At 32.8% G+C, this 11706-nt stretch overlaps 2 protein-coding genes across 2 annotated transcripts in view; one reads left to right on the top strand and one right to left on the bottom strand.

The window, feature by feature from the left end:
* The first annotated feature begins 842 nt into the window (after positions 1–842).
* LOC113523256 (cysteine-rich PDZ-binding protein) lies at positions 843–3497 on the top strand. The gene is made up of 2 exons (XM_026909148.3): positions 843–1256; positions 2411–3497. The coding sequence occupies exons 1-2, from the start codon at positions 1084–1086 to the stop codon at positions 2538–2540; spliced, it is 303 nt and encodes a 100-aa protein (XP_026764949.1). The 5' UTR covers positions 843–1083; the 3' UTR covers positions 2541–3497.
* Positions 3498–5260: 1763 nt separating this feature from the next.
* LOC113523167 (uncharacterized) overlaps positions 5261–11706 on the bottom strand; it is a 68231-nt gene continuing 61785 nt past the window's right edge. The window contains exon 5 of the mRNA XM_026909033.3: positions 5261–10093. Coding sequence (XP_026764834.1) covers positions 6221–10093 — 3873 coding nt within the window. The 3' untranslated portion in view covers positions 5261–6220. The remainder of the gene's footprint in view (positions 10094–11706) is intronic.

Genomic DNA, 11706 nt, shown 5'->3' with positions numbered 1-11706 from the left:
ATGTATAAGGATTACCATATATATAAATAAAAGTTACGGTTAATTTTTTTTATTAGCCATTCCAAGTTGCTTAAATAACAAGAAATGTCATTTCAATGAGGTTTGTAGACGGGTAAGTGGTAATTGATCGTCATGTTATTGTTACTTATAAGATAAAGGTAAATTATTACAATTCTGTGTCATGTTTATTCTAAAAGCGACAATATACGTATGTTTGAAAAATCAAGGGACGTAACCGTCTAAGGAGATTATAATTAAACCTTGACAGAAATTGTGTACTAACTTTATAGTTGGTTTGACAGTTAAGTCAAATGTCAGCGTGACATAATCCAAATTGTTTCGTTTATCGAATAATTAGTAATTTTAAATTTTATAATTTGACTATGATATAATAATTAATATGCTAATATTAGTATTTGAAAAATATAATTTATTCGACTCAATCTAAGCGATTAACAATAAAAATAAAAGTCATGTCGTTTTGTATCCGCTACCATAAGAATAGTTGATAGTAAATAGACGACAACAAAAATAAAAGAAAACTAACAAACATTTTTTCAGTAATATTTAACTCAACATCTTTGAAGAATATAAGTAGTACTTAATTTATTTACCTATTTCTTTCATATTATTTTTTTATAGCTGACAAATACCGAAAGTTGCTAATTTGGCAGAAAGCGGCTACATTCATATCAACTCGTTCATAAACAACTACTAACAATTTTAGCAACTAGAAGCAGTATAGTGTTTGATAATAATTTTATACGAATAATTAAAAAAATATACGAATAGAATGTATCGAATAGACGATTAGGAAATTACTATCGCTAGCTGTCACTGCCGTCAGTCAAATACAGTTTGTATCACAGAGTGAGTGAGTTTATACTCTATAGTTTGTATTATTACGTTTTTGTTTATTTTTAAATAAATCACTTTATCAACATTTTAAAATAAAATTAAACCAAAATAATAAGCAGAGCTTACTGGCGAGATTTTCTTGTATTATTCATAAATAATTATACAGACTAAAATATAATAAAAATAAAAATTTGAGGTTATAATTGTGATTTGCTGTAACTTAAAATGGTATGCGAAAAGTGTGAGAAAAAGTTAGGAAAAGTGATTACGCCTGACCCATGGAAAACTGGGGCTCGAAATACAGTCGAGTCTGGTGGTAGAAAGGTCGGGGAGAATAAAGCGTTAACCGCTAAAAAGGGACGCTTCAACCCTTACACCGCCAAATTCCAAGAATGCAAGTAAGTATTTCATTACTGTAATAATATAAATTGTTATAGTCTTGATAGTAATATATAATTAGTTATCATATATTACGATTTTTGTTAATTTGATTGTTACAAAGTTAAACAAAACATCCACCATTTTCAACGGTCATAATATATTTTCAGCAAATTAATAAACTTCGTCTGCTTACCTGGGTACCTCTGTTCTAGTCATGTCACTGTCTTGAAGCAACTGTGCTTCTATGGCTGTGTTTCAAGTTTTAAGATGGCCATATCTGGCAATTAAATTATAGAGTATGCAGGTATAACATCATCCCTATCACAGTGTACTCTTTAATATATTTATGCTAATATTTATATTCCAAAGACCATAGATTTTTCTTTTCATCAAGTGGCCTGACAACCTGTGTATCATCAACATCATCATCATTTAAGCCTGTATTTACCCATTTCTAGCTAAAGGCATTAGAGAAGGCCTATTTAGGCTTTCTTCAATGCCTTCCACCATTTGTGGTTTTCCACTTTTTGTATTTATCCATTTCTGGTTGTTTTCTAAATATCATTGGTCCATCTAGAAGGAGGTCACTCACCAAGGTCCCACACTCCGTCGTCCTGTATGTGGCTTCCACTCCAAGACCTTTCTTCTCCATTGTATTTAAAGTTTCTTAAAAGACATATATAGAATATCAAACAAAAAAAATTACCTATATTCAGAAGCGTAATTAGTTTACTTTAACAAAATATTAACTTAAAAATTATAGGTCATTTCATTAAAATTATTTTGTTTTATTTCACTACCATTAATATATGTTCAGCATCCAAACTGTGAACAATTAACACTAGGCTCCAAGTAGCGATATTATTAGATCGCCTGAAGATGTCTTGTTTAGCGGTGAAACATGTGTCATAAAATGTGAATGGATAACATAGCAGTCACAGATTGATGGCTAATATGGAAGGTTATAAAACTTCTGGTAGTAATGATGCTAGTTAAACTTCAAGTGTTGGCAGCCACACACATACTGATAGTAGCGGAATTAAACAAAATATTTTTTATAAAATAACCAGTGATATGGACTTCTGCAAGATAACACCTATTTCAGTTCAGTAAAATATTAACAATATTATAGTTTTTCTTCAAGGCCATAATATATTGCTTTTTTTTTCAGAATATGCAGAACAAAAGTACACCAAGTGGGTTCACATTACTGCCAAGCATGTGCCTACAAGAAAGGAATCTGTGCAATGTGTGGCAAGAAAATATTAGACACGAAAAATTATAGACAGAGTTCTACTTAGTTTTTTTAAATATTAATAGTATTAAGTAATTAGTATATAAGTTAAAAAATACTAAGCAATTATAAATGATACTGTTTAATTTATAAGTGCTACACAATTTCAATTATTCTAATTAGATCCTCAATATAGAATAAATTATTCTGTGATATGCAAAATTTGGTGACAAATGTCTAGGGCAGGTGTTCCTAAACTTTTAAGATAAAGGAAGGGTGTTCCTTTATCTTAAACCTTACCTTTTATTTTATGGAACCCCATATCAAATGATTACAAATAAAAAATACTGTAATTTAAATAAGAACAAAAGCTTTTACTATAAATATTTTAAAAGTATAATACTTTCTAGTTTCCTTAAATTTTTTATGTGAAGAATGAAATTGTTTCACTGTATAAATAATTTCGCAGAACCCTGGTGACTTTTTTATGGAAACCCTAGGTTCTGTGGAACTTACTTTAGGTATTGCTGGTCTAGGGCATAACTCATCTTTTGTCAAATATTTGTAATCCTTATAATATTGTACTTTGTACATAATTGGGTCATATACTTTTTTATAACAGAATTTTATAAAAATAGTATTTTTTTTTATTCAACTTAGAATGGCAAACAAGCTGACGGGCCTATAGACATGAGTAGTACCATGGATATAACAGAGTATACTGTTTCGCCCATGATACCCCCCATGCGTTGCTATTCTTGAGGTCTCAGGTAGTATTCCTCTGTACTCTGTGACTTCACTGCCATCTCCCACCCTTCAAACCGAAATACAGCCATGCAAACACTGTTACACGGTAGAAACACGAATGGGACAGAGGTATCCAAGCAAACGATTTTTGTACAGTCTGCTTCTGGCAAACGTATGTATTACTACCAGTACGTATCTAGAAATGTATTGAACATTGTTAATATACTGAACTTGTGTTTATTATAAAAATGTTTGTAAATAAATTAATAATATTTCACATATAGTCTTTCATTTTGTTATTTACATTTAGACTAACCAGTTGGTGGGGGTAGAAGTTTGTTGTTTTGTTTTTAATGGGTGATAATCAAATGGTAACCCCGCGTGTGCTATCGGTATACGCTGGCGAGGAATCAGTGAAGGGAAATAGGTAATCGATGAAAGGGGGTCAGTTAGTCCATCGTAACATTATAATTAATCACGATAGTTTTTAGGGAGAACCGCGTGGAGGTCAACCTATATTGCGGGTGTATTGCTAATTAAAATTAGAGCCCATTATCAATAAACCGTCCCCCCCCCCTCCGGTAGATGTTTTTTTAATGGATGACAATTGAGTAGTAACCTCGCCTGCGCTAATGGTATATACTGGTGGGACACCAGTGAGAGATGATAGGTAACGATAAAAACGCAGGTCAGTTAGCCCATGCATCGTGATAAATACACCTGGAATTCAGCGCAATGGTTTCTAAAGGGGACCACGTGGAGGTCGCCAGAGTATATTGCTGGTAATGGGACTGGTAGTCCGCAATTACTAACAATCCCTCCCCCACAACCTTCCATATTAGCCAACAATCAATAACAACAACAATCTCTAAACGAGGCATCTTCAGAGAAAGTATTAGATCATTGCTCGGAGCTTAGCGTAAACTGTTCAGCGCCCAAACTGTGAAACTTCAAATTGCGAATTTTGTATATATGTATATTATATATTATTGTAGATTTTTTTTTATCGTATCATCAGAGGCTGAAAAAACGAACGTCAAATTATGACTATCGCTACAAAATAAATATGATACTAGTAATTCAGATGTAGAGAATTCAGAAGAGTCGTTTTCAAACGGACTGCAAACTGAAAACATCTTACGTTGGACGAAGAGTTGTTACGTTAGGAAGAGCTGCACGAAAGCACGTAGAGAGGCATACAAGAATACCTGCGATGTTTAGGAATGCAGTAGTAGCATGAAACGACCAAAGGGAGACTTTGTACAAAAGTCGATTGCTTGGGTACCTCTGTCCCATTCGTGTTTCAACCGTGAAGCAGTTGTGTATGCATGGCTGTGTTTCGGTTTGAAGGGTGGGATATGGCGTGAATTTACTGGGTACAGAGGAATAACACCTGAGTCCTCAGGAATGGCAACGCATGGGGGGTATCATGGGCGAAACAGTATACTCTGTTATGTCCAAGGTACTGCTCATGTCTATAGGCGACGGTTACCACTTTCCATCAGGTGGGCCGTCAGCTTGTTTGCTATTCTAAGTTGTATAAAAAAAAAACTAACTTTCAAAAAGGAATTCAAATCCAGCTGTAATACGAGCTTGTAAATGGTAATAAATTGATTGTTTAACAGCAATCAAATTTATTTACTTATTTTAACTTGTTTAATGGTTGCGTGCACAAACATGTGCATTTAGAATTTAAAATGTGACCGTTAGAAGTAGAAGCATTTTTTTATTCATTATATTATTAAGGTAGGTCCTTTTAATGGCTATCAGTGAGTATTAGTTCATATAGTAATTTTTTTTTAATGGATGATAATGGAATGGTATCCCCGCTGGAAACTATCATGGTTAATTCCTGATGAATTCATCATGATGGGCTAACTGGCCTGTCTTCATTCTCATCTAGGTACGACCACCCTCGCCCTACACTGGTGCTCCGCCAGCGTATCCCGTTAGCGCAGGAGGGGTTACCATACCATTTTTACCCATCAAAAAAAAATACGTATCTAATAGATACTTTGTATAGTAAATAAAAGATTCACAAACATTTTATTTAATTTTTTTTATTTATACATCAATAAAATACAATTTGTATATCTGACAATGTTAATTGTTTTTAATGCATTTCGTAGAACATAATATTTTGTTTTTAATACAAAAGTTAAAATTAATCAACTTTAACAATTAACTCCTGTATATTGTTAATAAATATATAAGTACTTAAGTATACATGATAATTTAACCATCTAACAAATGAAATGGCCCAGAAATATACATTTCTGTTGTTTTCACATAACGCTTACAATAACTAAGTACGATATGTTAAAAATGGTAATACTTACGGGACGGAATTGGAGTGTGGAAATATTTATAACTATAATAAATTTAATGTCTTTTATAACTACGTAAATTGCAATTTTATTATAAATTTAAAATGCTATTATTAAAAAAAAAATTGTGACAGATTTCCATAGACTACGTTAGTTTACATTCACAACCCAAAATAAATTGTTAACTTATATTTTAGACAAAAATCAGTAAATATGTCTACTAAATAGGTACTTAATAAAATAATATTTATTTTTGTTATTAACATCTAGAAGGCACATTTTTCGTTAAGTATTTTTAGATATAATTTTATTATTAATATTCATATTTTATGGTTCAATTAAATAAATATCTATATTTACTATTTTGGAAGACTTTTTTTTATGTAAATACTTGAATAAAGGTAAAAGGTGTAAAATTGTAAAAGGTTTTCTAAATAGATAATAAATAAAAAAAAGTCATTAGGTGCGTTAAGTAGAAAAAAAAAAATTAGACACATCAATAATGATATATGTGATTTATATTTTATTTTTCTTTAATGTGATTGAACCATAGTATCTTACATGAAAGACATATCTATCACAAATATAAATCCAATAAAAATACCGTAAACAGATCAAAAATATAATATTTACTTAGAAAATACTATACGCTACACGTAATACGAATAAACATTTACAATTTCCCACCACTGGGACTTCTAGAACTACTTTTGATAGATGTGACTGATATGTTCCCTGAACTACTGCTTAGGGTAGGAGGCGGGGATCGAGGTAATGAGAAATTTTTATCCGATAGATTCTCCTGACTCTGCGACTTTTGGCTGAAAACCGGAATTTTTGAAGACACAACCACGGGTTTTGCAAACTTCTCTGACATTTTAACCGGTATATTGCTGGGTTTAGCAGATATCACCGGTTTCTGGCTTGTCACTGGTGGGTCTACAGCTCTCAGTTGCATTTGGTCAAGTTGCGATAATCTCCGGTTTTCCAAATCTGTGCTTGTCACTATCGTGCCCTTTGGAGATTCGTAGGTGGCCGTCCGAAATTTGATGTGACTGTTCCTTGGTAAATCGTAATCGGAGTGGCGTTTCTTTGGTTCGTTTGTGTTCTGGTTCGATTTTGCTCGTTTCTTCACATCGGCCAGCTGTTTGGCCGAGTGGTGCTGCTCGTTTAGAATGAAATCGTTCAGCATTTCGATATCCAATTCGTAAGATAAAGAAGGCTCTTCGTAAGGCGGTAGTCGCTGTCTACTCGATATTTTGTCTTTGCTTAAATCAGATTTCTGTTTCATGATTTTCTCCGTTCGCGGTGTGATTACTTGAATTTCTGTTACATGATCTTTTTGCGCTTCTGAATCTTTAGACTGTTCCTCATTAGAATATCCATGTACATTTGACTGTGTAGATACAGATGGATTTATAGAATATCTTGTTTTTGTTAATTCAACAATATCGTTACTTGAAGTTTGCTCATCATCCAAATCTTGGATAATTCTTATACCTAATTTAGACAATTCTTCTGGAGTTTTCTGCGAAGTAAAGCTAGGATCATTTTGTAGTTTTTCCATTAATGCTTTCGCTTGTTCTTCATTTAAATCTGTAGTGTTAAGTATTATAGTTTCAGTTCTAGTGTAAGAGGGTTCTTCTGAAGTAAATTGTATATTAGGGTTCTGCCTTTTAATTTCCTCTAATATTTTTTTATCGATATCTTTCACATTTCCTTCTTCTAGTTTTAACTCATCAATACTAACTGGATTTTTTATGATACCAAATGTCACTTGTTCTACTTGTAAAGGAGCTTCAGTTTTAGTTGAAATATACTTAGTAGAAATCTTTTCGACATTTTGTGTGATTACTTTGTTGCCATATTCATCCTCAGTTACGTTGACCGATACAGTTTTTTGAACTGGTTCCTGTGTCATTGTAATAGACATAGTGGCTGGTTCCATGTACAATGTTCTAGAATCTCTTTCATCATTACGCCTCTTGATTCCATCTATAACATCTGGTATTACTCTTGTAGGTTGGCCAATTTCAATAGATTTTGTATACGATTTGCTTTTTTGTTCATCGGAAGGTTGATTTTTTTCATTGGTTGATATTGTTACTATGTTAGTATTATGTATATCTTTGGGTTCGGACCATTCAGTGGAGAATTTTTCATGTGACGGCTTATTATATTTAAGACTGTTATTATTTGAACCAACTTTGATATTACTAACGAAATCATCATAATTTCTTACCTTGGGTTCCGAAGATTTCAAATCAAAATTGACGATATCTGGCTGATGCATAGCTGATTTAAAAGCATCAGTCATTTGAGGCTCCTTGCTAGTGGTAGCTTCATTTCTATGTGTACTTTGATCAATGTGTACATTTAAAATCGGATTTTTAGCTAGAAGTTTCTTCATCATATCAGATTTTGGACGTTCTAAACTGTTAACGTACGTATTGCGTGAGACTTTAAGATCATCTGGTATATTCGTATCATATGAAATTGGTAATTTTTCATCGTATTTTATAGGTGATATTTCAGACTTTTCTGTGTTTGGTAATATTTCTTGACTACTGTCGAGAGAACTCATATTGCTACCATCTGAAGTAGATTTAGCGAATTCCGATACGAGTTTAAAATGAACTTTGAGATTCTCGTCCATTATTCTGCGAGCCAAATGATCTGATGTTTCATGTGCTTCGTTTTCTTTATACAGTTCGAAATCTTTACTTTGTGATATGGGCTTAATATTACGTTGCTCCTCGACTCGATCAGATTCTACGGAACTGTTTGATCCTTTTACGATCGCATCTTCCAAATTGCCAAACTCTGATGCTTTCTTTAAACGATTTCTTTGGAACGTATTTAGACCTTCCATCGCGGATGTTTTTGTGATATTCAAACTAAGTCGTGGTTCTTTATTTTTGATGACAACGCTACAATCAGAATCCATCATATCAGGTAGTATATCTTCCGTTCCTGAGTCGAAGAATGTTGTTTCTACTACAGACATTGCTTTTCTTTTCTTAGGTGACAAAGTGCTTTCTTTAATTTCAGCATCGTCTGCAGATATGTCAAGGCTTTGGGCTCGTTCCAATGTACCTGTAGAGGGCATATTGGTTTTAGCTCTCAATTCAAATCGTGAAAGATCACCTAAAGAGGCTGCCTTTCTTTCGTTATCATCTAAGGTTGAAGCAGTATCTGATACTGATTGAACAGTATCATTTAATGGAGAACTATGTATTGTAATATCACTGTTGTTCAGTTCAATAGTCGTGGAGCCTTTTTCACTTTTATCACTATTGTTCAGTGATACAACTGAATGGACGTCATGACTTGAAGATAAATTAGATTTGGAATCCTCAAAGAAATTATTTAAAGAATCACTTTCTCGTTTAAATGGTTTCGATACAATATCATCAATATCGTCCTGACTAAAATTAATTGAGTCATCAATTCGTGACGTACTTTTGGTTTTGTTCACCTTTGGTGTCGAGGTATTAAATGAAGTGGTATCGCTTTTATTAGTACTTGGAGCAGATGAATCATGTAATACACTAGAATGTTGTTTCTCATTTTTTAAGAAATCATTGACATTTTTCAATTGCTCTAATATGCTATCATCGGTTTTATTCTTATCGGTATCTGGAGGTGAAGGTGCTTTACCTTTTGATTTCTTATTGGGTTTAGGAGCTTCTTCCTTTCTGTATTCAGGTTTTTCTCTATCAAATTCTGCCGAACTCTTTCTGTTAGTTCTAGCTGCTCTAGCTGCGTCAAGCATATGTTGAGGTAATTCTTGAGGTATACCATTTTCATCTCTTTTAATTCCGCTTGAATTTAGATCAGTTCTAACAAAACTTGTTACAGATGTCTCAGAAGTTCTAGAAGTATCTAAACTTTTATTTAAACCAGATTCATTATTTTTTACTCTAGCATTTGGAATAGGTGGCGCCATCTTTTCTCGTCTTTTAGCAACAACGGGTTTCTTTTGTTCTGTCTCATTTTCATGTTTTAGTTGAACTGTTGGAGCTTGTCTCTGGGGTTCGGGTTTATCAATTTCATCTACAGATTTCTTATCAATAGCTACAACACCATTTTCTATATTTTTCTGTTTCAGTACTCCGTCATCGGGAACGTTTGGCGGTAGAACTCTTATGCCGAACTTCATACCACGTTTAGGATCATAGTCTCTTTTTTGCACTTCCGCGTGTTCAAAATGTGAGATACCATTTTCTGGTTGAATAATCTGAACGTCACTTCCACTTGAAGGTCTATTCTTATTTTTCTCATGTTTGTTTAGACCCATAACAGCAATATCTGAATGTCTAGTTTTGTTGGTTAGCTTAGTATTTTTCTCGTTTTCTCTTTCCAACGTCGTAGGAACACCATCTCTTTTCTCTTTTTTGTTTCGTTCAAGAGTAGTTGTGACGATTTTCTCTGTTATGATTTTTTTAATGCCTCCTTTACTGTATTTGGTCTCCAATGTTGAATTGTTGGAGTTTGATGTGTTTGGTGACTTTGGTGGATGTAGTAACTTGGCCTCTTTCTCAAGCTGAAATGAAATTAAAAACAAAAATTAATAAATTGTTAGATGTATATTAGTATTTGTCTGTAAAAACATTATCTTTATATAAAATTATAAGTACATTAAAAACAAGGAGTATAAAACCATAAAATACTTTAGTGTCAACATAGTCAGCGGTAAATAGCTATCTATCAAAAAGATCAGAAGTTAAACATTCGCTCAACAATCTAACTTACAACCTTCTGTGTCTGTTTTGTAAAACAATAGAGATATAAGCATTCCATAGCGTACGAGACATTATTGTATTCCAAATAACCATTGTTACGACCAATAACATCGTAAAACAATACATTGTTGATTGAAAAACATCCTAAGGCTGTAGAATATAGAAAACATAACACTACAATACATTTCCAACGTTTACGTCGTTTTAATATATACTACAACGATGCGCCTATTGTAATTTGACCTGCGAGGAATGTTAATTTTCTCTCAATTTCAATAGAAAGTCTTTTAACGAACGTGTCAAGTGAGACTGGTTTTGCCAAAAAGTATTGATGACTAATAGAAAAACAATGTGAGTGTAACTCGGGGTAAATTATTATGCTTCTTACATAAGGTGAGAACAATGCTCTTGCGCTTGTAAAGGTTACAATGTTGAAAGAGAAACATACGAAGCGAGTAGACAGACTTGTGATTTCTATCACTATAGACAAAGTTACGATGTTCTTATCATTCTATTAACGATGTCCTTACTAGAAAAATGCATAATAACTAAAAGAACTAAAGGGAACGACATAGCCCGACAGATAAGCAAGCTGAAGTGACAATGGGGATGGGACATAGTTCGAAGAACCGGAAATTGATGGGGAAGAAATTTCTTGAATGGCGATCATGCAAATGCAGTATAGGACAATCCTCCACTAGATAAAGCATCGACCTCAAGTGCATTGCAGGGAGTCTGCGGGTGCTGGTATATTTTAATTCGATAATTTCGTGAAATTATTGTTTTATGGGTCAGCATGAACTATAAGTATAACAATTTTAATTTAAATCTATATTAGAAAATGAACTCATATTGGTCCTTACAATAAAAATTTCGTTGCGATATCAAATTTAAATTATAATTTTAAAGAATCTTGGAAAGGCATCTCAGAATCGACCACGATAATAATATAATATTATTTTATGTTTTGATCCTGTATCAAATAATTTAATTGAAATTATTAATACACAAAAACCAATTGTTTACTTTATGAATAAATAATTAATTTACATAAACGTGGTTAATTCATTTGCATAACATTGCAATTTAATATAATTAAGAAATTTATCAAAATATGAAGAAAAACAGACAATCGCCTTAAAAGAGTCATAAAATAAAACTAAGTTAACAACCTCAATTATACAATTTGTGTTATTGAGTGTTACATAAATTTATTGAGGCTGGTTCTATCACGAATTGTCTATGGTAGACGGAAGTCGATTAGCATTCGAGCCGTGAAAAGTAAATTGTTCAAAGACAAAAGCACTGTCGCAGCATTGGGTCATTGTTAACGGAACGTGACACAAAAATTTAATGAAGGATAAATTTAACTCAGTAAAAACAAACTTCTCTAAACAATTTTTTTCTATTTATG

This window comes from Galleria mellonella, unplaced genomic scaffold (assembly GCF_026898425.1).
Source record: "Galleria mellonella isolate WM207_F2 unplaced genomic scaffold, CSIRO_AGI_GalMel_v1 utg146, whole genome shotgun sequence".
Lineage (NCBI taxonomy): Eukaryota > Metazoa > Arthropoda > Insecta > Lepidoptera > Pyralidae > Galleria > Galleria mellonella.
The sequence above is the reverse complement of the archived record's forward strand: the minus strand, read 5'-3'. Positions and strand labels throughout refer to the sequence as shown.